The sequence below is a fragment of the Doryrhamphus excisus genome, linkage group LG16, assembly GCF_037039965.1.
Source record: "Doryrhamphus excisus strain RoL-2023G ecotype Guam linkage group LG16, RoL_Dexc_Guam_v1.1, whole genome shotgun sequence".
Taxonomy (NCBI): Eukaryota; Metazoa; Chordata; class Actinopteri; order Syngnathiformes; family Syngnathidae; genus Doryrhamphus; species Doryrhamphus excisus.
The window spans coordinates 10,844,566-10,871,228 of NC_136372.1; the positions used below are offsets into that span (position 1 = coordinate 10,844,566).

The following is a 26,663-nucleotide window of genomic DNA, read 5'->3' on the forward strand; positions in this document are numbered from 1 at the left end:
TGCGCTGAATCATGAATTCTGCTGTCTACCAAAAAGTCCTGAATTAGAATGTCCAACCATGTGTTGGTGACCTCAAGCTGAAACCAACTTGGGTTCTGCAGCAGGACAATGATCCAAAACACACCAGCAAGTCCACCTCTGAATATGAATACTTTGGAGTGGCCTAGTCAAAGTCCTATTAAGATGCTGTGGCATGACCTTAATAAGGCGCTTCATACTGGAAAAAGAATGACAACAATTCTGCAAAGATGAGTGGGTTATTACCAACGCTTGTTTGCAGTTGTTTTTTTCCCTTAATAATAAAAACTTTAATTTAAAAACATTTTATGTTCAGTTGTGTTGTCATCGACTAATGTTAATTTTTTTTGATGATATGAAACAATTAAGTGTGACAAACATGCAAAAAAGTAATAAATCAGGAAGAGGGCAAATACTTTTTCACACCACTGTATGTGCTTCTATTAGCATTTTACATACTTTTCTGGAAGTAATACTGTGAATTTATTGTGACATTTGTAGTAAACACCATAACTATAATTATCTGGAATATTCAATGTAAATATGTATAATAGTATTTTCTTCTCCTTTATATGTAAACTTTATTTACTATGATTATACTTTGTAACAAAGAGTGATGTCACGTATGTTACGTACAAGGCAAATTAAGCGATTCTTCTTCTGACTTTACCTGTTGATGTAGCTCAGCTGTGACGTCATTGAACCGAGTACGGAAGCCTGGAGGGGCGTGTTGCTCTAACTTGAGCATTAACGTTTTAAACCTCACAACTCAGTCATGTTCAAGTGCTCAAGTGTTGTGTACAGTTAACAGTAATGTACACGCGTAGTTCATCCAATTATTTAAATCGTAACTTTTACATCGCTAACTAATGTTTTAAATAAAGTTTTATTGAAAAAATAAAGGCGGACAATGCGGAAGTAGTAGTGTCTTCAAAAGATTAGGGAACGTGTGTAGGCTAACGGAGACTTAGGAAATGTAGCGACAGTAAGAGTATTTTTTGTGTTTTTTTGAGTGTTCTTTAAAAATATTAACGTGTATTTTTAACGACGGTGAGAATGTGACGAAGCTGGAAGGGAACGTCACAGCTTTATCATTTAACTGAATAAGGTAGGTATCAGTTAACTTGAATTTTTTTAAATACACCATTCTTTCATATACGGATATTTTAAACAAGTTACACTGGAAACAAACAACCTCCGTCGTGCATTTTATTTTTTTACTTAATCTGTAGTAGTCCTCTATAACTCTTGCTATCTTTTGGAACTTTGAACCCGTTGTGTTTACATAAAAAATATTATTTTCCCCTAAAAATAAAATACAGTATTATATCAAATCAAACTTCAATTGATTGTTGATTGCTGTCTACCAGTAGAGTTTCATATGTAGGAAAGTTGTATATTTACATATATTGTTTCATTAATGCTTTGAATATGGGTAATTCTTTTGCATTTATATTAGTATCCATACACCGACTGGTCAGTGTCAGAGCAAAAGTATCTTGACAGCATGGCAATATTGACCTGGATTCTACCACAGAAACTTAGAAACTGCACCCATTAAATTCAATAAATAATTCAATCATTTTTAATAATAATATATTTATTTCAGATTTCTAACCACATGAACAAAGACATGCGAAAGTGTTTGCCCCCTTCCTGATTTCTTAGTTTTTTTGCATGTATGTGATTGTGATCATGGAGGGTTTTCCAGCATGAAGCGCCTTTTTAAGGTCATGCCACAGCATCTCAATAGGATTCAGGTCAGGACTTTGACTAGGCCACTCCAAAGTCTTCATTTGGTTTTTCTTGAGCCATTCAGAGGTGGACTTGCTGGTGTGTTTTGGATCATTGCTGCTTAAAGGTCCTCAAGCAGCAAAACAGCCCCAGACCATCACACTACTACCACCATATTTTACTGTTGATGATGTTCTTTATCTGAAATCTTTTTGTTCAGCAGTGGTTTTGGTCTTGGAACTCTGACATGCAGGCCGTTTTTGCCCATTGTCTTTCTTATGGTGGAGTCATGACCACTGACTGACATTAACTTAGGCAAGTGGGGCCTGCAGTTCTTTTAATCTTGTTGTGGGGTTGTTTGGGACCTCTTTGATGAGTCGTTGCTGCGCTCTTGGGGTCATTTTAGATGACTGGCCACCCCTGAGAAGATCACCACTCTGTGGATAATGTCTCTCACTGTGGTTGGCTGGAGTCCCAAAGCTTTAGAAATGGCTTTATAACCTTTTCCACACTGATAGATCCCAATTATTCTCAATTAAGTTATGTTTTAATGGGGGGCAATCACTTTTTTCCCCCACACAGATTAATGTGGGTTTGGATTTTTATTATCTCTCTTAATAAAAACATTATTTTAAAAATGACATTTGATCATCTGAAACATTTAAGTGTGACAAACATGAAAACAAGTAAGAAATCAGGAAGGGGACAAATACTTTTTCCCACCACTGTATATAAAAACTTTGTCATTGTAGTTAAGATATACAACAATATTACGACTACAGCAGCTCTGTTATAGTATAAAATATGAAAATTCAAAATATCAAATAAAATAAATGATATAAAAATGTGTTATTGGCTATTCTCTTCATCTCCCTGATGAAAGTCATGAATGGATGTGTAAGCAATTTCCATTTTGGTTATGTTGACAGCCGCTTATGTTGATGTCAGTCAGCCAGTCTGAGGGGCGTCGACATAAACGGTTGTCTTGTATCATGTAGTTACGTGTTCTGCAGACCAGCAGCAGTCATGGCTGAGGCTGGCGCTCACCTGACGTCCAGCACCGGCAGCGAGCAGCCGTCCATCTTTGAGGTCTTGGCTCAGGAGTCCCTGATGGATGCGGTGAAACCAGCCCTGAGACATGCTGTCAAGGTGAGCCACCCCCTCACCTGGTGTGCACCTCCATTCTGATGGCCTTTTGACCTCCTCAGGTTCTGGCAGAATCCAACCCCTCTTGCTTTGGTTTCCTGTGGCGGCGCTTTGATGAGCTGTACCTGCTGCTGGACGTCCTGCTGCAGAATCACTTCCTGTTGAACTGTAGTGCGTCCTTCTCTGAGAACTTCTACGGACTGAAAAGGGTTTCAGGAGGACGAGGCCTTCCTGTTCGTCTGGGGCTGCCAAGGAAGACCCGCTGGAGGTCTCTTCTTCTTCTCTGCCTGGTACCCTACCTGCGCGCCAAGCTGGAGGCCACGCTTGCACGCCAAAGGGAAGAGGAAGACTTCTCCATACGGTTAGCACAGAGCAGGAGCCAGAGGCTGTACCGCGCGGCCGTGGCGGCTTACCCGTACGTCAACTCAGCCTGGCAGGCCTGGATCTTCTGCCAGCAGCTGCTCTTTGTTTTTGGAGCTGTCCGTACCCACAATCCTTTGCTGTGGCTGGCGAGGGTCCGACTGGCTCGACTCACCGAGCGAGATATCCGGGACATGGAACTGAACACGAGCCGAAGTTCTAGCCCGACCGGGACCAGGTACGATTCCGCTCATCCTATGCTGCCAATGACGTCACTCACTGGCCACTACATTAGAAACACCCCAAATTTACACAACTGCAATTCTGTAAACAAATGTTTACTTCTTATGTCATGTACACTTGCTGTTTGTATTGCAGTACTCTCCAGAGAATGTGGTGGTTGACGTCACAAGCCATGAAGGGCGTGGCCATCTCCCTGTCCACCTCCCTCTCTATGGGGGTCTTCTTCCTGCAGTTCCTGGACTGGTGGTACTCCTCTGACAACCAGGCCACCGTAAAAACCCTCACCTCCCTTCCTGCTCCTCCACCCCCCCGCCACCTGGAGATGGCCGACAGCGAGGAGCGCGACAGGACTCGGTGTCCGCTCTGCCGAAGGCTTCGCGTCAACGCCACCGCGCTCTCCACGTCTGGATTTGTCTTCTGTTACCGCTGCATTTACACGTATGTGAAAGCCAACCACTGCTGTCCACTCACCGGCTTCCCGACGGAGCTGCAGCACCTCATCAAGATCTACTCGCCTGAGACCTAAGTCACCACATTCTGTCGAGCACACTGGGGAACACCCATGGAACTGAAAGACGACAATCGTTAGCAACCTGTTTAAGTCGACAACTGTTTATATCGACATAAACGGGCTCCACTGCAGAAGGTCTGTTAATGACTCCAGTCTTCTTGAATAGGACTTCCATACCCTGGAACCAATTCCACCACTCCTCCAAAATGCTAGGGGGCGACCTTGGTCCTTTCAGCTTCCTCAACATGGAAGATGGTGTGAAGTGTTTGCGTCTTTCCTGATTTCTTTTTTTGCATGTTTGTCACATTTAAATGTTTCACATCATCAAATTTAACAAAAAATGCACTTTTTATTACTAAGGGAGAAAAAAAAATCTAAACAGCAGCAAAAAAGCCCCAGACCACCGCACTACCGCCACCATATTTTACTGGTCCATGTAGGTTTGGAGTTTTTTTCTCCCTTAATAAGAAGTTTCATTCAAAACTGCATTTTTTATGACTAATAATCATCTTTGATGATCTGAATCATTTAAGTCGACACAATAGGAACTATTTCACACAACTGTTGTTGCTAGTAGCTAACTGCTAACTTGTAAAAGCCTACTGCGTCTACAATACTTTAGCTACTATTTTAAAACAGTAAGTAGATGTTGCTATTATAAAGTGGGAGAAATAAATATGAGGGCTTTATTTTGAATACATGGATTACATGCCTATAACATTGTACATATTTTTTTATATTTAATAATGTTTGCTAAAATTTGGCTATTGCCTGTTTTTGGACGTTCTCACTCGCTAATACAGAGCAACAAAATACAGAAGTACATTTTGTAATCGTATTGAAGTAAGTTAAAATACGTATTTTTGATATGTTTACTTTATATCCAACAGGGATGTGATCAGCCGTCATGTCACTAACATGTGCTAACATGGCTTCTTCTAGAACAGGGGTCAGCAAAGCCGTATTGGCCTCTTTTATACTAAAGACAAATCGTCTGGAGCCACAAACATAACACGAGACATTAAGGAACGCTTCCTGGTGGGTCTAAAGTAAATGTTGACAACTTTTTAAATGATAGTGTCGTCATCTGTGACTTGCATTTCTGATGCTCGATGATCTTTCACAGACTCAAGTTGTTTCACTGACTCATGGTTATTGGACGAAGAGTTGAAGAGTTACTTCAAGTTGAGTTTTACTGGTTGACCATGCTCGATGAAGACTCAGGTTTCAACTGACTCATGGGTATTCGATGAAGACTCAAGTTTGACTGATAATCGGGTGCTTGATGAAGAATCAGGTTTCACTTGACTCACTGGTTGACAAAGACTCGAGTTTTACTGACTCATGGGTGCTTGGCAAAGACTTGAGTTTGACTGATTATGGGGTGCTTGATGAAGGATTGAGTTTCACTGACCCACAGGTATTCAACAAAGACTAGAGTTTCATTGAATCACGGGCAAGGGTTCTAGACGAAGATTTGAGTTTCACTCGCAGGCGCTTAACAAGACTTGTGTTTTACTGAGTCATGGGTGTTCAACAAAGACTCTAGTTTGACTCACGGGTACTTTTTAAAGACTTGATTTTCACTGACTCACAGGTATTTGAGAAAGACTTGAGTTTTACTGAATCATGAGTACTCTTCCAAGACTCATGGGTAAGAGTGCTTGACAAAGACTTAAGTTTCACTGATTCATGGATACTCTTCAAAGATTCGACTTTCACTGACTCAAGGGTCACGGAGCTCAATGATGACTTGGCTTTCGCGGGTGTTCGATAAGACTCCGAATTTCCTGGGTATAGGTGTGACTTAAACGCAACAAGCAGTCAGTGAATTGCTTTATTGAGTTTCCAGACAAATTTAACAACAGGCCCACTTAAAAAAACAACAAAGAAACATTATTCAGGAGCAACATCACAACATTAAGAGTGAAGGAATAAAAAAAAAGTCCACAAAGCCCTGAACTGAACGTGTGAATGATCACTAAAAAGTCAGGATCCCTTTCAAAGGAAATGAGACGAGGAGGAGAACGGGGCTGAGAACAAATATCATCATCAGTAATCGTCACAGTTATAGATTGCTTGAATAGCGTGTATTGCACATGTGTACACGTATTTGCAGTTTATATACACGTGAGTCAGCACACTATGCATCATAGACACTCCAAGAGGAACATTTGACTTTTTCTCATCAACAACAAGGACAGAAGGAATGTGCTTGTGATCTGTGCCGACTCTACAATATTTGGAGTTTTGGAACAAAACAAAAGCAAAAAGGAGGGAACGTCCCTGCTGAAAACGAAGGTCCCACTCATATGCAACCTTCCCGTAAAATGGCAAAATATATACTCCCACATATCAGCAGGATACTACACACATGTACACCACAGTATCAAACATACCAACAAATACACAAGTCATGAGCAGAAGTATGTACTGTAGAGCAGGGGTGGGCGGATGGACCTAAATAGCCATAGTATCAGTATCGCATTGATACTAGTATGATGACATTGATAGTTTTCACTTTTTGTTGTTCATATTATATTTAGATATTGTTTATAAACTTGTGTAATGAGTTATCGGCCACAGGAAGGTTCTGGGGTGGGGGGAAAAACAAATCATGTGTATCAGATCTTTTGTTTACTGACTGTAGATCCCTGCAGATTTGCAGAATTATTTTTTGCTTGATGGCGCTATCTGCAGGAGGAAAAAAAGTGCGGCAACTACAAATTCAGCAGAGGGCTCTGTCTCAAGTTCATTCAATCAACATTTTCCAGCAGGAAGATGCTTTGACAAGATGTGGTGTTTCTTTGTGAATTTAAAAAGCCTTGAATTCATGCGAGAGGCATATTAAAGGGTTGGTGGTGTTTATGGCTGTGTCCACAATTAATTGGGGGGTGGGGGGTGGGAAGGTGAGGGGCGTTCTTGGAATGTAACGCAGGCTGCAGGGATCTACTGTACTGACTTTAAGTATTGTATGCAGTAAAAAGGAATAATGTTATTTTGTTATTGTTGTAGTTAGGGATGTCCGATATGCCGATATTGTCCAACTCTCAATTTCCGATACCGATATCAGCCGATACCGATATGTGTAACATGACATCTGTGGTGGAATAAACACATGTGTTGAAGCATTTTTAAAATATCGTTTTTCATGATGGAAGGAATCTGATACCAATATCAACTGATATCACATTTTGATACTGATATCGGCCCATAGTTGTACTTACATTTTACATACATTTAATTTGCCTAAAATCTTGCAGCTACTGGCCCTGTATTTACTTGATATCACATCGATACCAAAATTAGCAGTATCGCCCAAACCTGTTGGGAGCCTGACATAATCAGTAGTTTACTACTGAGTGTGTATCACCTTTGTGTGTGTGTGTGTCAAAGAGTAAAGACATGCTTTGTCTTGTCATGTTGACACAACGCAACACAACACAGCATGACTTTAAGTGTTTGTATGATCTTGTTGACAGATGACAAACTGATGTGTGTTCATACAGTAAGACGCCCCAGGCAGCAACCAACAACATCTTTGATTGTTTTGGGTTACAGTCAGCAGTCTTAAATGTTTATTCATCTTAAAAAACAACTCATTTGCTGTAAAATGTTTGTTTGGGAAATTGGTCCAAATAGATTTTATGCAATATACGTAATCATGACACAGGAACACCCAGTACTTGTGTACCCAGTAGTTGTGTCCAAAATGGGCCACACTTTTTGTTTTTAATTAAACAATGCAACACTAGGAACGATGATGCTTTTAAGTACAATTAAAAATCATTCAGTTTATTTTATTCAAAAATATCTCTGCATTAAACACTTGAACAAGTAATAATTTGTTAATAAATATGAAGATTTTCAAGTTTGCTGTATTAAGCAGTAGCTGCAAATACATTGCAATTAGTTGCCGCTAGAGGGTACCCAAGTGACACAAGTGTGAATATACTGGATTATTTTCTAGTTCATTATTTTCCATTGTGTCAGGGCTGAAATCAGTCCAGGAAGTTATACATACGTCAAGAAAAAAAAACACTTTCCATGTTAGTGTTGTGTTATTAGGGTCAACATTTCATTTCATGTTCTCCTTAAATTATGCCTCTTTTTAAAGTTTAATTGTAATTGTGGGTTGGGCCAGTTAAAAAAATAAAACAAATGGCCCCTGTGCCGCACTTTGGATAAACCTGTATTAGATGGTAATTGTTGCTGTTGCTGCCTACCAACTAAAAAAACCCACTACTGTGTGCTCCCACCACAGTGATGAGAATTTGTCGTTGTCATGCAATCACCACGTAAGACAGCAACTCAACGCATGAAAAAGGACAGCAGTCAATGGTGTGCTTGTGGTGTTACCATGGCGACACCCAATAGTAGTGTTCAATGCTGTCCTGTCAGTGTCATATTGCAGAGGAGCAGCGGTAACGGCACTAGCCAGAGCTTTCTCACTATGCTATCTATGCTATGCTATGCTATGCTAAGCTTGATGGGGATTTAAGGAGTTGGTTTAGATGAGCTTGGTCTGGACCTGAGTGGTCTAGTTGTCCTGCACGGAGCTTCGTAGTTCCAGTCACAAGTTGGCATCCACTCATCAGGATTTTCCTTGTATTATTTTTGGCGTTCTTGATTTATTTGAAGCGTTCTGTTTACAGGATGGACGGATCACATGAGAGAAACTACAGAGACTACAGAAAGTGAGGCTTCCTGATATGATGATATGATCTGCACCTAATTCTTGTTTTTCATTCCATCCATCAGCATATCCTCACTAGCGGAGCCTATCCCAGCTGACCTGCCCTTGAACACCTCCCTAGGGAGGAGTCCGGCTCCTTAATACGAAAGGGCAGCAGTTCTACTCAGTTTCTCCCGGTGACAGTGCTTCTCATCTTAAGGTCTAAGGTCTAAGGAGACCCCAGCCACCCTACGGAGAAAACTAATTTCGGCCGCTTGTATCCGTAATCTTGTCCTTCATAAGTGTATACAAACGTAAATAAACACGTGATAACGCAGTCGGAATGTACAGCATGCATGTATCACTGTTAGACAGCCCATTAGCTCTACCTTGACGGATGTTAAAGGTCATCTTCTCTCAACAAGCGTAGAGATGGTGCACTTGAACGCACCATAGTTGTGTGCTGTGACTTACATTCCCGTTGATTAGTAGTATGTACTTATACATTTCACTTTAAATGGGCCCTATTTCAGGGTTCAACCTGGATTTTGTCCTGAGTGAACAATGGCAATTGAAGAGAGAATGTACGAAATGAGAGGCGAACATCAACATCAAGCGAGCAGGAGGGTTTGGAGGGCCCAAAATGTACATGCCATTCACTGTGATGAGTGTTTGTAAACTTGGGACTGGAAGTGTATAAACGCTAGGTAGTTTGTCACGTTTTAAACATCTCCTGATTTCACTCTGTTGGTTTGATGGACACCTGCAGACTAAAATAGTCCTACTTGTGTGTGATATGCCAAATCCTACATGGACAACCCTCTTAGTCAACTTAAATGTGGGCGACATGACACAAACAAATAACAAAGACCCCTTCAAAAGTCAAAAGCCACTCCTTCACCTTGATTCTAAACAGTTTGCATTGGGTTTAAAGGGAGCGCAGTTGCATGGCCTTGCTCATAGGCATCACCATGCATCAGGACTACAAATCCAAATGATACGGGTTCATTGCAATGAAGGAGTAAATATACTGTACATCATCTTGCAGTCATGACTGTACCATCTCCAGATGTGTCGTCCAGACTGAGGGCAGCACAGCCCACCCGGACCAGAGGAGCCAGAACCTGCTGTCCACCTCCATCAACAATAACATCTTCAGCACGTGTGACCACATGACCACACGACACTGTCACTGAGCCTCAGTTCAACCTAGAATCATAGAATATATCCATAGAACCACTCTGCTAGGATAAAACACGGTTTTATCCTAATATACTGTACATATATATACAGTGGTGTGAAGAAGTGGTTTCAGATCTTTGTCACACTTCATTGTTTCAGATCATCAAACAAATTTAAAGGGAGTAAAAATCCGAGGTATGTCCTTTACATCTGGTGTAAAAGAACATCACACCGACAGTAAAATATGGTGGTGGTAGTGTGATGATCCGGTGCTGTTTTACTGCTTGAGGACCTGGAAGACTTGCTGTGATAAACGGAACCATGAATTCTGCTGAAACCAACTTGGGTTCTTTAGCAGGACAATGATCCAAAACACCAGCAAGTCCACCTCTGAATGGCTGAAGAAAAACCAAATGAAGACTTTGGAGTGGCCTAGTCAAAGTCCTGACCTGAATCCTATTGAGATGCTGTGGCATGACCTTAAAAAGGCGCTTCATGCTGGAAAACCTTCCACAGTGGCTGAATGACAACAATTCTGCAAAGATGAGTGGGACAAAATTCCTCCACAGCAATGAAGAGACTCATTGCAAGTTATCACAAACGCTTGATTGCAGTTGTTGCTTAAGGGTGGCCCAACCAGTTATTAGGTTTAGGTGTTGTCATTGACTAATATTTACATTTGATGATCTGAAGTGTGAATGTGACAAACATGTAAAAAGGTTGGGGGGGGGCAACACTTTTCCACACCACTGTAGACAGGTGACATCTCCTATACCATAAATAAAGCTGAATGTTCATAATTAGTCTAAAAAAACATTAAATCCATTGATATATTTCCTTGTAAGTGTCACCTGTCTCCACATGTTGTGTACATGAAGCCAACACGTGATATCATACAACACGCCTCCACCCTCAGTGAGGATGGCCATTGAATTTACGGCTCAAGCCTGAAGGCTGCAACTTGTGGTGCTCTTACCAAATCAAGTCCACAAACGTTAGTCTTGACATTTTGTCCAACCCCTAGAAAAGAGTTGACAAAATGGTAGGTCTAGAAAGTCATTTTGTGTTTGTACAGAGTACAAGTCCAAGTATTTACAGATTTAGAAAAAGGACGGATACTGCGATGCAACAAAACAGGACACCGTTCTTACACCAAACATAAAATTGTACAATTTAGAAAGAAAATGATTTTTTTGTTTTGTTTTGTTTTTTTTAAAAAGGAGGGATGTGGTGGTAGTGTTTTTAAAAACAGACCGCTATCCCACAGTCGCCTTTCTACGTACGGGGAAGCGAGAGAGAAAGAGGTGGTGCTTCCTATTGATATACAGTAGCTGCTAAGATTATTATTATTATTCATCTTACTTTAACATTCAGATGTCTGATGGAATCCTACCATTATGTAGACATCTATTTTGTAATACAGTGCAACCCGTTGACATCCCTCCGATTGGCTGACATAAACAAAAAACACCCTGGAAAAAGGACCTCAAAATCGATTTTGTTGATGAAAGAAGTTTATCACAAAAGAAGAAAGCATCTTTGGTCCTTTGAAGCTTTGAAGCTAAAGGCTCTGTCCATTGTAGAAATTAAATTAACTCATTCACGACCAAAGACGTATTTATACGTTTTCCTTAGAGGTGATGATGCAACTGCTCAATAGAAGAGATCATGTTTGGTGCCGTTTTAAGATGGAAAAAACGGCCACAAGATGGCAGAAGTGAGTTGGATACGAGCTTAGCATGTACCTTTCACATTGAAATCCATGCCCTACAGCACAATAATACTCTGTGTGCCTTGAAAAATCTGCCCAAGTAATCCAAAAATCTTGATACGACCAATTGTACGTTAGGAAAAGTTTGGACACCCCTGGTTGTGTGTAATGTTGCTATTATAAAGAGAGAATAACTATACATTATACATCTTATTTTCTGTACTCTATTGGGTAATAATGACTATGGACTATGACTATAGGGGTGTTATTTCATGTCAAGAGGACTCTAACAATGTTGAAACCATATTTTGAAGGTCCTAAATATGTTTTCTGTGTTCTAACTACAAAAATATTCAATTTATGATTGACAAATCCTACTTCTCATGATTGTGTCTGGAACAATTAACAGTGACAACTAATGACTGTGACTTGCCATTTCATTTTTATCCGATTGTTGTCAAAATGTTGTCATATGGTGAGTTGAGTGGCTGAGCCATAAAAGTGAAAAAAGTAGTGTGATTTTTCCAGAGCAGTGACTTAAAAGAACCATCAATCGCAATCCAAAGCTGGCGGTCCAAAGTTCGGAACGTTAACTGCCTGTCAAAATCTGAAGAGTAACTGAAAGATAAATTAATGTTTCTCAGGTGGCACAGTGGGACAGAGCCTTATTTCCTGATTTCCACATGACCACCAATTGGATTTAGCAACACACAAGTGATAATGATGACGTGAACAATACTACAACTCAGCCTAGACGGGATGAGGACATAAACACGGTTGACTTAAACGGGTTCCACAGTAATAATCATTTCTTAACGTGTTTCAACTACCACAACCTCTCTCTCTCCCCCTCCAAAATATATAAGATTAACAAATTAAGGCATCCAGATGAAAAACAAGAAAAATAAAATGAAGTGACCAAGTGAAACTACAGCTGGATGTGTGTGTGTGTGTGTGTGTGTGTGTATGCGCATTACTGCGTCTCTTCAGTCCTAACGGCTGCTTTGTGTACTGAGGTGTTGCGGTGTTTGTGTTGTTTTTTTTTGTTTTTTTTTAGTGTTTCCGGTCGGATGCTTTCTTTTTTTCCTCCCCGTGTGCGGACAAAAAAAGGCACCTGGTTCCTTCCTCGTTCTTCCCGCTCCATCAGCCCAGCTCGCTGCGACCGCCTCTTTTTCACCGATGGAAAAAAGCGAGCGTCACGCTTGGCGTCTTGACACTTGGGGTCACTCTTTGTCGCTGGCAAATTTGAGGAAGGAGGGAGACTCAGTGGTGCTGTGTGCAGGTCGCAAGGCAGGAAGGAGCGTTACAGTCAGTTACACAAAGGGCGTGTCCTTGCTGACAGCCTCCTCCTCTGGTCGCCATGGAAATGCTAACAATTTGTCTGCTCCTCCAATGGAATCATCTGATACTGTCAGAGCTTCCTCCCTTTTGCTGCCTCAGCCAATCGAGGTCCTCCACAACATTTCCACTCTCTCTGTGTGAATGTGTGTGTACCTATACACAATCCATAAGGGATGCCGAAAGGTAGAGAAGGTGCCCGGAGGAGGGTGAGGTGGTCTTCATGTGTGCTTTCCTTGTTAAGCCCCTCCTACAAAACAGGTTCCTCCTCCATTGGCTCCTCTGTGGACCTGCATGGGAAGAAAAGTCACATGTGAAAAGATTTAGCCAATCCTCCTCACCGCCTTCAGTTTAATAAAATCCTTCCAGGGTTGGGAAGTCCTTGCAAAAGTTACACAAGTTACTAAATATTATTTTAAAGTTACTTTCTAACGTTACTCAGGCGTTACTGACCTGCTGCCGTCAGTGATGTTGGCAGCCGAGCCTGACTGCTCCACATCGACACTCAAGGAGGCCATGGCGCTCACTGTGTCTGCCTCGTCCTCCTCTGATTGGCCATGAGCTCCTAGGGGGCTGTCCAATAGCGGCTGGCTGTTTGTCTGAGACAAAGTCTGCAGGCAAGACCAGTGTTTGCCTGGAACACAGAAGACACGGTGTGAGGAGGAAGACATGCTGTGGCTTCTCACCATTGTATAGTGGTGTGTGTGTGTGTGTGTGTGAGAGAGAGAGAGAGAGAACTCACTCTGGATCTCTATCACTCTTTCCAGCGAGGCACAGGCTTTAGGACACGGCTTGTCTTGAGGCCACTGAAATGTAGATCCACTCTGCCAGGGACACATCAAGTGAGTTAGCGCGTGTCCATCACCTTCATTGTGTATTTGATCCTACTAATATTCCAATGAGTTATGTCTGATAATATCGGTATTATAAAATGAGATATCGGATCATATTGCCATGGGTTTTTCTGTCCATAGGCATGTTAGTGACAACTCATCAAACTATACCGTGCTCCATACAGCAAGAAAACCTGCTTGCTCACTATGATTGGATTGTAAATATGAAATTTGTCATTTCTAAGGAGTGTATCATTTCACTGATTGTATTTGGTCCACTTTCATACTTTCACTTTGTTCTTATACAGGTGTTTGTGCCACATAGAAAAATGGGATATGTTACAATAGTCGGCTATGACTATTTCGTTGAGACAGAATGTTTCAAATAAATATGGCGCAGTAAAAAGCACCATGTGTTTATTCATTCACCTGACATGTGACCCGGCAGTGTGATGCCAGTATTGATATCGCTTGATATTAGTACTAATAGATAGTAGATAGAAGTGCTGGATAACATCAGTATATCAGATGTAGACGAAAGCCAATATGGAGCATCTCTAGTTCCACTGCAATGTAAATTATGAGCACATCATTGACAAATATAGTAGTTTGGTTCCCCCTGAACAGTAATGTTAGCGCTGATGCCAAGCATGAGTCGTGTATTTTCTCCAGCATCCTGCAACTTTTACTAAGATTTTCTAATGTGCTTCTGCCTGGGAGATTGTGTCTTTACATAGTTGAGACCATGGAAGCATAGATAACACCAGCAGTGTTATGATTATGATTCATTATGATACTAACTGGGTCTGTAGATTGAAAAGTGTTGCTGTTGTGTCAATCATTGACTAACTAAATGCACACGTATGATTTTCAGTCTATTTTAATACATTTGAGAGTATAAAAATGAAGTTTTGGTAATAAAATACAGATATTTGGTATGTTTCTACACACCAAGATGCATCCATTGTAAGAATATTCTGGCATTTATTAAACAAGTACGCTTAAGTCTAGTTACTTTAAAAATGTGACTTATTTCAGCTTTGGTAGCTTTAGTGTCCTGCTTAGTGTCTCCTTGTTCTTGGACACTTTGCTGCCTTCTTTTCTTCTTTTGTGAATGCAACGTTGTAAGGAGTGGTGCCATGACACTGCTAAAAAATATCTTGCTCTGATGATCAAAAATACTGGGAAATGTGACTTACAGTCCAGTACCACTCATATATAACACTTTGCAGCGCAATTTATATGAGTTAGTCCACCAATAGAGAATAGAGAATAATAGAGAACTTAAGAAGGCAGAGCCATGGTTGCCATGGAAATGAAAGAGACATGATTGTCCCGATGATAAGTCAGTCCACCATCAACATCATTTTGAAGCAGTTAAAGAGTGTTAAGATATTCAGACTGACTCACCGGGTCTCCAAGGAGAGCGGAGACGCAGGCTTCTGATGCGTCACAGATGGCAGTGAGGTCATGACCTCCCTCCAGCGCCATAACAATACGCCCATCAGCCAGACCCATCAGGAGCTGGGTTAGCTGGCCAAAACCTGCAAAAATATAATATCACTTTCATGCATTAAACTGTTTTAATCACGACAAAACAACAACAAAAATAAAAACATGAATACAGACCGTCTACTTGGCAATGTTTGAGTTGTGTAAGAAAAGACTGCCATGTTTAGGGGGACCAATTCCAAAATCTACTGCATCTACTTGGGACTTTTAAACTGGAGACTTTATTATATCGTTTTGGTCGGCAGTCCAACCACATGCCATTCCTCCACACCACCATGTGACATCATTATTCGTGCTGAGCAGACAATAAACTTCATAACAAAGTCATAAGGTCGAGGCAGACAGCACCGTGCAGTACCTGGAGGGGGCATACCAGTATACCTGACTCCAAAGGCAAGGCACGTCACTACTTTTAAAACAGATGATAGTTACCATGGTAACCAGGTTGGCACTCACATTTGGCAGAGACATTGTAACCTCCTAGAGGAGACTGATGACCTTCCACAGCATCAAAGCCTGCAGACACCATAATCACATCCGGGCTGTACTGCTGAGCAATCGGCATCACCACGTTCCTGCACAAACAACAACATAAGTGACTAACTTCATTTAACTTATGCTTCAGGTAAAAATGGTCCACAGGTAACACCCTATATGTAGTGATTGTGTGTATATTTACCTGAAGGCAGTGAGGTACTCCACGTCACCCATGGGGGGCTCTACTCCTCCTGTCCATGCAATGTTCACATTAAAACCAACACCTGCACCTGAGCCCACCTGAGGCAAGACGAGAATGATGGAGTTGTAAGTTGACAAATGAATGAACTTGAATCCAATAAACATTCCAAGCACAGACAATAACTCTAAACGATTATGATTTTTTTGTATACCTCTTCAGGTGCTCCGCTGCCTGGAAAAAAGTTGCCATCATCGTAGCGGTGGAGGGAGATGTAGAGGACATTAGGGTCACCGTAGAAAGCCTGCTGCGTGCCGTTGCCATGGTGAATGTCCTGCAGTGACAGCGTCATTGCTATGAAACATGGGCTTTGCTCAACATTTTATGCAGGATATGTTAGTCAAGCTTTATTGTTTAGACTAGACATTAACAGCATATTGTACAATGCGTTGCACTTTGTACAATAAAAAGGTGAGGTGAGTGTGAGTTGGCATTCTCCTGCGATTTTGTATCAACATTTGCAATATAAGTTAGATTGTAACCGTTCAAGCACGGCCGATAATAGTGCAAAATCCCAACACTTGATGAACGGAAACATTATGAGTGAAGCATAAAGACATAAAACAAACAAACTGGTACATGTATGCGATATGTTTTACTTAGAATCACATAATGATACATTTTACTGACTTAAACTGAATGGGATTCTGCCTAACAAACTGCATATCCACCAATTATTGTGGTACTGTACTATATACATACTACTGTATACATGTGTGTTCTCACTTACCCAGTCCACAATAAGTATCTTGCCCACTCCCAGTTTCTGTTGGAGCAGCTTGGCAGTGATGGCAACTGAATTGAAGAAGCAAAACCCCCTGCTCTCACACACAAAAACACAGGGACGCAGGTCAATCATCACCTCATAAAAGAGAAAATATTTGCATTGCTATTTAACATCTTAGGGCTGTACGGACATGGCATTGGATTCCTCTGCATGATGCCCTGGCGGACGCACTACTGCAAAGCCGTTCTGGTGAAGAGATAGAAAGAGACAATAAAGGACACTGTCGCTTATAGAAGACTGTGTGTATGTGTGTACATCTATAAGGGTTACCTTCAGTTCCCCTGCTGCCACTCTGAAGGCCAGCTCAATAACAGAGCCAACTGCCATGCGGACAGCTGCAGACGAGTGCATCTCATTCCAGACAGTGTCACTATCCACCTGCAGGGGGCAGCAAAGGATGCCAAACAGTTACAAACATTGACTGCATAATACTGTATAACACCCAGAGGTAAAATGGTCTGGGAGACAAACTTACCCCTATTCCTCCACAGGGAAGAACAGCATACATCTTTTGGCTGATTGGACCTGAAACAGCAGGTGAGTACACATTGAGCAGGATGTAGAGGCCAAGGATATGACACTTTAATTCAACTGTTTCAAAATAAAAAAAATAAAAATATCATATGGTACCCAGTAGCTTCTTATGGTCCAGTTTGTGTCTATTCAGTGGACTGGTTCCGTAGAGCAGAGTGTGGAACTCTGAATGGACAGTCTGGATCTCATCCAGGGATGCTTTACGCCCACGAATTCTCTGCTCAGACACGAAAAGTGAGAGAATGAGAACGATTTTTGCACAATTACACTTGACTTATTTTGGGTGTAAGTGTGTGTGTGTGTGTGTGTGAGTGCCGCTACCTCACAGCGACCCAGCAAGCCTGTCTCCTGCAGCCTTGACCAGATGCTCTGCACTCTCCCGGCATGCTCTGGGTGGATGTGAGCATTGCCACATACACATTGATGCTTTAACATCAGACTGTCGTAAACAAGTCCTGGAGAAGAAGCAACATGAGTGCAGTGGTTACATGGTGGATGTTAGACACCTCGCCCTGCTATAGCTAAAATCACCAGAGGATGTAACTGTATATCTGACCAGTCAGACTGTAAGCTTTCATCACAATTGTTACCAAAATACAAGCATGGATGCTTTTCATTCATGGATCATCTTTGTGTCTCTGCAGCACAGTGTTACACTGACAATCATGTGATGTCAATTCCTTGGAATTATTCTTCATGACTCGGTTCCAGCCAAATGTGTATGATCTTGACTGAGGACATTTGTAAGCTTGAATGCCAGTCAGTTCAAATGCATATAACAAAACCATGTGACAAGACTGTTGACATACCGTGGCTACACAACAAAAACACTAGAGCATATATAATGACCTTCCTTTGCTGCACACATAGTACTGACCTGTGGTGAAGAGATGTTTGACAGGATTGACAGTTGCTGCAGGAGAAGACTGTGCTCTTCCCAGAGGTCTGTGGGCTAACGAGGAAGGGAATACACCCATCTGCTGCAAGGCCTGCTGGGAAGGTGAGAGAAAGTTACGATTCATAACATGATCAATAAGATATCAATCATTTACTCTTCAAGTTGAATGCACGGATAAATATAAGGTTAGAATTATCTGCTGCTGAAAATTCTCATCAGATTTTCTATTCTGAACCATTGAAAATGTATGCGAGTGTCTATATAGGGAATATTGCTGTGCTCCCTACTGTGAACTGTGTGAGTCATCATGTGTGGGTGGACGCACAAGCACACACTTGAAGATGCTGAGATTCTGGAACACACACACACATATGCACACACACAGCAATGAGTCCAGTGGTTGAGTCACCAGCTGGTGATGTCAATGCAGCATCAAATAAAGTGCGTGTGTGCGTGTTCCAAAGTGTCGTTTGACCAGACACCCAGCTGCAAGACTCTTGACATTTTCACCAGCATAGGCCAGAATGGAAATGCTCTGTCTTGTTTCCCCTTATACTGACACAGGTTTATACTATAGAATTGACTGTCTGTCTGTGTGTTTGTGTGTGTGTCTGTGTGTCAAAAAGTGACTAAGCATTGTGATGTTGTGCAACTTATAAACAAATTCCAAGTTATTCCGTTCTGCAAAATGTCGCGCCTTCTACGGTCTGATGAGTCATTCTGTCCTTGTGTGATGTGGCGCATCTATTTAGATCAATGTGATCATATCATTTCCACCAATCAATTATAGCGTGTTGGTTGGCAAGTTGTAATTACCCCCATGGATGTGAAATACAATCTGAAAGATGACGTTTCCCATTGCATGTTGCGGGTGCACATGCCTCATGCTGTCAAACGTCCAACATAATCTACTAATTACCTCAGTGTCATGATTTGTCAACCACTCTTGCTGTACTTTTAAAAACGTGCTTACAGGTCCCGTAAAAGTGTGTACAAAATTCCCTGGCGAGTAGTGTTAAAGTCAAGCTGGCATTGGGAATAATAATGTTGCCGTCATGTGGTGTATTTATTAGAAAAAAATAGCACAGTCAACACAGCAGGGGAGCATATTTTGACTAATTTTCATCCGTTTGTTATGGTGTGTTCAGCAGGTGAGGAGTTGTGTATGCAAATGTTTGTGTGTGTGTTTGTGTGTGTGGTTAGGGTGAATTGGGAGCATTGTTTTTACCTCTGCATTTTATATGTATGAAACCACTTTATAAATAAAGTTGATGTTGACAGCCCTCTGACTGACCATTATATTGTGACAAAACAAATGGAAAAAAAAAATTGAAAAAAAAATACTTGCATATTTATTTATCACTCTGGAAGAATTTTTGAACAAAAATGTCAATAGTTGCTGTGGTAAAAACCACGTTAATACTGCCATGATTTTATCCATCCATCCATCCATCCATTTCCTATACCGTTTATAATCACAAGGGTCGCGGGAATGCTGGAGCCTATCCCAGCTGTCTTCTGGCGAGAGGCGGGGTACACCCTGGACTGGTCGCCAGCCAATCACAGGGCACATATAGACAAACAACCATTCACACTCACATTCATACCTATGGACAATTTGGAGTCGCCAATTAACCTACATACAATACATTTTTCATAGAAATTACCCTTTGGATCACAGATTTGATGTGCACGAAAGCGGTTGACCATTTACAGTATGTCCATGTCAACTTAAGCAGGCACTTAGCATTGCTAGCATTTAGCAATATGAAGAACATGATGGACCAGGACTTGATGATCAGTTGGTCAACATAGACTGGTTGTTGCCGTGGTTTTCTTTCAGTTTTGACATTACTATTTCAAAAGGTTCCACTTGTGATACTCTCTCAAGCAAACCCAGCCATCATCATAACCATTTATAGCAGGATCTCGAACACCACTGCTGCTTTAACAGCTATTACTACATAGCTAGATATAAAGTATTTCTTGATCTATGTATTACGCCTGGGAATATTGTCATTCATCCGGGTCATTTTCAGGTTATGGCTGTTGCACGCACAGGGGACTTCAAAGTTTATCAACTAGAAATCATACATATATACAAATGCCCACAAAAGTTGCTCAGATTGACGATACAGATGTCCGCCATCTTCTGGTGTAAAGTATTAACTACACGAGACACTATAGTTGCAGAAATGGCTTGTTAAATTCAGCAATGTTGCGTGCTCAGTGGACTGTAACTCAGGAAAAAAAACAAGCTCAAACCTGAGAATAGCTCCCCTTGCTGTCTTCATCACCTTCCCCCAGCTGGATGATGTCATCTTCCTCATCCTCTTCATCCAGTTCGCTCTCTGTACTCTCTCCTTTCACGTGCACAACCCCTCTCTCCTCCTCGCCCTTCTGTCGCTCCGAGGGAGTTGTGCTATCGTCGGAACCCTCCTTCTGAAGTCTGATTGGTCAGAATACTTTCAAATTGAGTATTGTGTAAACATTTGATGTTAAGTAAGTGACTTGTGAGGTGATCACCTGTGAATGCTTGTCGCTACATCGTCCTCCTGCATGTCATTGGTCTCTGTTAGCTCTTCTTCCGTCTCCTCTGGATGGGTGGGCGGTGGCCTGGGAAGATCTGACCCCTTTGAAAGCATCTACGGTATACGTGTGACGCAATATGAGAGCATGAACAAGTGCGCTTGTACTGTGCATTTGTGTACCTTGTAATGTTTCTCCAGAAAATGCTGATGTTGCTGCTGAACCACCAGTTGCTGGAGGGCCTGGGGCGACTGGGGTAAAGGTGCACTCTGGGTACGAGCCAGTGGCCGATGACGAGGCAGCTTGTTGACGGACCGCATGCCGCTGGACACGCCCCTCTCCGCTGTAACCAGGGGCGACTGGCTGTACATGGGGCCTGATTGGGTGGAAGGACAACGACGGAAACAGTAGGTTGGACAGCATTTTTTTTAAGCATTAAGGTTGGTGTGATCATGTGCGTCCATGTGTGTTATATGTGTACCAGATAGCATAGCGGTCTGTTGTCTGGCCTGCTCCAGTAGTAGCACATGTTGTAATAACGAGGAATGAGCAGAATGAGAGCTAGATGGCGGAGTCTCTACGTCATGCCCGACCCCTGAAAAAAAATGTAACAAAAATACTATTTATTATATTTATTGATTCAGACACTATATTACTCGGTAACATCCTTTTGGCCTCTAGTTGTTAAACACGGTGTCAGGTTTGATAATACAATAAAAAGGACAGAAATAGCAGCAGCAGCCATTGAGTCCATTTCAGCTCTTATGTTCACCTCTCCTCTGCGCTGCACTGCAGCTCACAGAAGCCTATTCATCTGCTGGTAACAAAGTGGCTCGAGAGGTCAGCAGGACGTAGCACTTCACTTTCCAGCTAACCCACTGACAGCACCAGCAGAGCTGCAACACCACAGCCTTGCTAGGAACCAATTATTGCTCAGTCAAGGGTTCTCAACTTGTCCTACCCTGGGACTCACATTTCCCTGGGGTCATTAAGTCACATATTAGTTTATATCTAACATGTTGAACTAAATGACAATAAGGAGCAGAATATGATTATATCTGCACAATTCAACAGTAGCACACCTGCCTTTGTAGAAATTAAACATATTTTTCCCCAATCGCCATTCAAAACACACTACAGTGGCACTTGTTTAAGTTGACGCCCTTCGGACTGGCTGACTCACGTCAACATAAGCGCCTGTCAACATAACCAAAACTGAAACTAACCATTGCCTGCACATTTACTTTGGACTTTTTCGATAGTTCTAAGTCTATATACTATGTCTTTTATACTGCATACAGTGGTGCTGCTATAGGAGCTTTTATTTCCCTGCGGGAACACAGGATCAAATAAGTTCTACTTAGTGTCATTTTATTCTCTTACCTAACAGCTGTGGAGGTAATTTCATTGTATGTCATGACTATCATATAGTAAAGCTTTGAAAATCAGTCAGTGCATACCTGCAGGTAAAGAGGATGTAGAGAGAAACTTCCCAGTCAGTGCTCCGCCTGCTCGTAGCGACTGGATGGCTTGACGCTCTGCCTCTTGTTGGCTTGATAACTTCTGGGAGGCCTGTAGGGCGTAACCATTGCATACAACAGGAAAATGAAATTAGTTCACAGAGAGCAGACTTATATTACAAGTAAAGCTTGTAAATGTCTTAACCTGGGCAACCAATACTGTATAACCAATACTGCAAGTCTCCATATGTGCTGTGTACGGTGGATGTGTGTTTGTGTGTCACCTACTGTGATGTGTGTGTTAGCAGGGAGCCCCAACGAGATATTGGGCAGAGATGGCGAGGTGTAGAGACTTAGCGGGCTCAACGTCCCGTCAGCACCCAGTGTCTGATGAAGGGATCGAAGCTGCAGACACAAAAGGGGTTAGTCGAGATTGATTTCATGTTTCTATGCTTGGGATTAAGTCAACTTGATAAGTAATGGGTTTGTAGGACAGTGTGTCGATATCCCTCAGGCTGACCCACATCAACATAAGTGGTTGTTGACATAAACAAATTAGCCATTACTTACACATTTACTTGTGACTTTCATCAAAGAATGAATGTGAATGGGTGATGGTGGTGAGTATCGATACATATTCTTCTTTAAATGGGTCATGAGTGAATAATGGCAATTGAAGAGAGAAGGACAAAAGTCGTGGAGCTGAATCTAATCAAACGCCAAGCTAGCAGGGGAGTGAGCCGTGTGTCAAAAATAGACATTTCTATGGGCGTATCAATTATTCACGGTTTTTCACCGGTGGTCCTGAACGCCACCCAGTGAATAGTGGGGATCTATCTACTCTATATGTATGCTGTATGCGTGGGTACCTCGGTTTGTATGTTGGGAACAGATCCAGTGTTTCCATTGGCAATAGCTGTATTAGAACTGTTGGGACTGCTGGGACCTGAGCCTGGTGCACTATTACATAACGGGGAGACTGGAAAATAAACAAACAAATAAACAATGTTACTTCACTACGAATTGCAGGTATCTTATTTTACAAGGTTGTGTACACTTTGTGTTTACCTGAAATCTCAATGGCTCTTTTCTTAAAAGTGCTAATGACAGTGCCATCTTTCCTTCGGAGGAGCGGAGAGCTCCGCCTCTCGGCTACTTTCTGCTTCAACCGTGAACGCACCTTCAGGTTAGGCTCTGACACTGGATGAGCGAGAAAAAGGAGCGAGAAAGAAAAACATCTCATCTCGGAGCTAAGAATCAGTTTCATATGACTCATTATGTGGACTTGAGAGACCAAGTAGAAAAACTATTTTAGGACATCTGTGCAAACGGCTTTCATTTGTATTTTTGGTCATAAAATCTTTATATTAATATTTGCGGCATTTATTTTGTTTGAGAATTGCATTAGGGTATTTAAATGTACCCTCAGGAGCCCACTTTAGGATGTTAAGATTAAGTGGATAAAAGATTTAAGGATATTAGATACTGTAATCCTGCATTACATTTGTCAGATTTTCTAAATGAATGAGAAGCTAAGCTATTTTTCATTCTTATTTCCAACAAAACCAATTTGCACCAAATGAACAGGTTTCCAGGTACTACATAGTACTCAAAACTGCAGCTAGTTTAGACCTTAACCTTTAGCTTTGAAGTTCACTGGGAAGTTAGGACACAGACAATTATTCATTCATTTATTTTCTACCACTTATCCTTACGAAGGTCGTGGGATCTATCCCAGCTGTCTTCAGGCGAGGGTACACCCTGGACTAGTCGCCAGCCAATCACAGGGCACATATAGACAAACAACCATTCACACTCACATTCATACCTATGGACAATTTGGAGTCGCCAATTAACCTAGCATGTTTTTGGAATGTGGGAGGAAACCGGAGTACCCGGAGAAAAGCCACGCATGCACGGGGAGAACATGCAAACTCCACACAGAGATGGCCGAGGGTGTAATTGAACTCGGATCTTAGCTGTGAGGCCTGCGCGCTAACCACTTGTCTGCCGTGTAACCCAGTGACAATTATATTAGGAAAAGAAAGATGTTTGACTTTTGGATATGCATCAGTATCACAAGGAAATCCCTATTGCTGTTAAAATAGTTTGGAAGGAGATAATTTCATGTTCTATTGTAATCGCTTCAGCTAACTCTTGCTACAACTTGAGTACTGACAATTAAACAAAGGTAAGACAAATGTAACTGTCTTACCTTACTCCTATTGATACTTGCCTTGTATATTTCTTACCGAGCCTTTAGGTGTTAAGTTGTTAAGTTGTGTGATGATTTTAGTGTTCTTTATAAGATGACACGGTGAGTCACCTTATAAAGTTATATTGAGTTATATTACTGTTATATTGAGTAATGACCTCCTGTGATTTCCAATGGGATGACAAGCTTGTTGTGAGCGTTCTCATAGCTCATGATTGGCTACTGTCATATAAAGAGCCGTCTGGTTGTGTGCACCACAATGTGTCATTTTATGACATTTGTGGCTTATATATGTACAAATCTGTTTTTCCTCTCTAAATTTAGTTGTTGTTGCTTAAACACTGATGCGTCTGGAAATTACAATACATCTCTTTCTAAATCTAAATCTATTTGATCTCTTTCGATACGGCCTATCCTGTTTAGGATCACGGCAGGGGCTGAAACCTATTCAAGCTGACACTATAGACTGGTCACTAATAACCACACAGCAAAATGTGGCATAGAGTGGGAATCAAACCCATGCCAGCTGCCAAAAGTGAATCCAATAGCATCAAGGACTTTGTTGACAGAGCAGTCTCAACAAACAACAAGTTTGACCACATGTTAAGTTTGCTAATCCCATTTCAATTGAAAAAATCCCTGCCATCTCAAAGAGAGAAATAAAGTCCCCTTCATTCATACACCCCTACCTGTCTTGCGGAGCGGAAAGTCATCTTTGCCTTCGTAGTTTCCCAGTAACGTGGGAAGTCTATACGAGGGAGGCGTTCCTGGAGTATTACTCTGGGGCGGGGAATTTTGCTCCAGGGAAGCGTTCTGGCCTCCCCTGCAGACAGACAAATGAAAAACGTTAGGAAAGGTTAGGAAAAAGGAGTAGCAGCACTCAATTTACTGTCCAAGAAAGCACAACAATGATCTACTTTGATACAGTAAGCGGTAATTACTCCACGGGTCTTAAAGGGAAACACATAGTATAATAGATGTTTACTGAGTCAATGAAATGACATTCTATATGTGATTTTATTATTGCTCACTGAGCCTTACCAGCACTTTGGGGAGAAGGAATGGTTCAGTCCACCAATACCAGGTTCTTTCTTGCTGAGAAGGAATTCCTGCAGTTTCAGCTTCACCTCTGTACTGGCAATGGCACCTTCCATAACATGCATACAAAGGCAGTTAGTACAAGAAGAAGAAATATGCTTCATTGTCTTGTACAGACCAGGAGCCATGCAATAACCTACTCTCTTTGCCTTTTTCTTTATTCCGCAGTAGAAGCAACTGTTGCTCCAGTCGTTGTTTCTCTTGCTCTTCATGCCTTTGTTGCTCCAGTTTCCGCTTCTGTTCCAGCTCTTGCTGTCGCTTGGCTGCCAACAGCTCCTGTTGTTGCTTACAAAGCCATACATTCTCTGAATGACACAACAACTGGCAAGATGAATTATTTGACATCATGTTTATGACGTGTGACCGATATACACGGACAGGGAAAGTTGTGTCATATCCATGTGTTCAATGTGCAAGCTAAATAAATACCTTCAGGTGTTCCTGGAGCTGGACTTCATGTTGTCTGGTTAGCACTTCATGTTTTTTCTGGAATTCGGCAAATAGTAGTTGTTTCTGGAGTTCTTGCTGCTGTTTAAGGAGCACAAGTTCATGCTGGAGCTGCTGCTCCCTTAAGGATGTGTCCACTCCAGCAGCCCCCGCAGACAAAGATCCCACCCTGAGTTCGGTACGCAAGTCAACAGGGCCTCCTCCTCCTCCACCTGAGCTTTCTTCAGAACCTGGAAAGACATAATTACCTTGATTCATCAAGATTCATCAATCATAAATGTCAAAGGAACCCTATAAAGAGTGGTCGACAACCCGAATGCTTGCTCATCAGCTCCGGCGCGGAGATCTGTGTTTTCAAAAAGACTATGAAACTGCAAATCCTTGAATGTATCAACACTGCATTCTGACTGTTGATTGGATGATCAAGGGAATTTTGTGTGATAATGACATAAATGTGACATTGAAAGACATCTTCAAAATAACCACTCCGCTTTTTTTGGAAAAGTAACCAACTGCAAACGGGCGTAAGGGAGCAGTTTCGAAACTACTACGGAAGGTTGAGCAGAGCAAACATACTTACTACCACTACTACAAGAAGTGGATGAAGGCTCCAAACACAACTATAGCAGCTAGTGTTGTTGCTATTCACAAAATGAAAGAAAGACAGTCAAGGACAGGACCAATAGAATGGCAACA

General features: G+C 41.7%; 2 protein-coding genes across 6 annotated transcripts in view; one reads left to right on the plus strand and one right to left on the minus strand.

Moving 5' to 3' along the window:
• The first annotated feature begins 932 nt into the window (after positions 1-932).
• On the plus strand, positions 933-6,901 carry pex12 (peroxisomal biogenesis factor 12). Of its 2 annotated transcripts, none has more exons than XM_058048278.2 (4): positions 933-1,126; positions 2,751-2,901; positions 2,961-3,496; positions 3,637-6,901. In XM_058048278.2, exons 2-4 carry the CDS (start codon positions 2,779-2,781, stop codon positions 4,025-4,027), a joined length of 1,050 nt encoding a protein of 349 aa, XP_057904261.2. In that variant the 5' UTR covers positions 933-1,126; positions 2,751-2,778; the 3' UTR covers positions 4,028-6,901. The 2 variants fall into 2 exon arrangements, with proteins under 2 accessions (XP_057904261.2, XP_057904263.2); XM_058048280.2 differs by having other exon boundaries at positions 2,766-2,901.
• hdac5 (histone deacetylase 5) overlaps positions 5,836-26,663 on the minus strand; it is a 52,912-nt gene continuing 32,084 nt past the window's right edge. For 3 of the 4 annotated variants that reach the window (XM_058048276.2, XM_058048277.2, XM_058048274.2), the window contains 26 exons: positions 25,950-26,197; positions 25,661-25,805; positions 25,464-25,569; positions 25,112-25,245; positions 23,276-23,407; positions 23,077-23,186; positions 22,496-22,612; positions 22,208-22,319; positions 21,229-21,342; positions 20,930-21,123; positions 20,745-20,863; positions 20,484-20,667; positions 18,198-18,312; positions 17,642-17,775; positions 17,417-17,537; positions 17,262-17,311; positions 17,057-17,164; positions 16,917-16,972; positions 16,730-16,817; positions 16,154-16,273; positions 15,943-16,040; positions 15,720-15,838; positions 15,162-15,295; positions 13,661-13,742; positions 13,372-13,552; positions 5,836-13,208 (listed from right to left, as the gene is read on the minus strand). In XM_058048276.2, coding sequence (XP_057904259.2) covers positions 13,169-13,208; positions 13,372-13,552; positions 13,661-13,742; positions 15,162-15,295; positions 15,720-15,838; positions 15,943-16,040; positions 16,154-16,273; positions 16,730-16,817; positions 16,917-16,972; positions 17,057-17,164; positions 17,262-17,311; positions 17,417-17,537; positions 17,642-17,775; positions 18,198-18,312; positions 20,484-20,667; positions 20,745-20,863; positions 20,930-21,123; positions 21,229-21,342; positions 22,208-22,319; positions 22,496-22,612; positions 23,077-23,186; positions 23,276-23,407; positions 25,112-25,245; positions 25,464-25,569; positions 25,661-25,805; positions 25,950-26,197 — 3,161 coding nt within the window. In that variant the 3' untranslated portion in view covers positions 5,836-13,168. The remainder of the gene's footprint in view (positions 13,209-13,371; positions 13,553-13,660; positions 13,743-15,161; positions 15,296-15,719; positions 15,839-15,942; positions 16,041-16,153; positions 16,274-16,729; positions 16,818-16,916; positions 16,973-17,056; positions 17,165-17,261; positions 17,312-17,416; positions 17,538-17,641; positions 17,776-18,197; positions 18,313-20,483; positions 20,668-20,744; positions 20,864-20,929; positions 21,124-21,228; positions 21,343-22,207; positions 22,320-22,495; positions 22,613-23,076; positions 23,187-23,275; positions 23,408-25,111; positions 25,246-25,463; positions 25,570-25,660; positions 25,806-25,949; positions 26,198-26,663) is intronic. The other variant, XM_058048275.2, reaches the window with a different exon arrangement.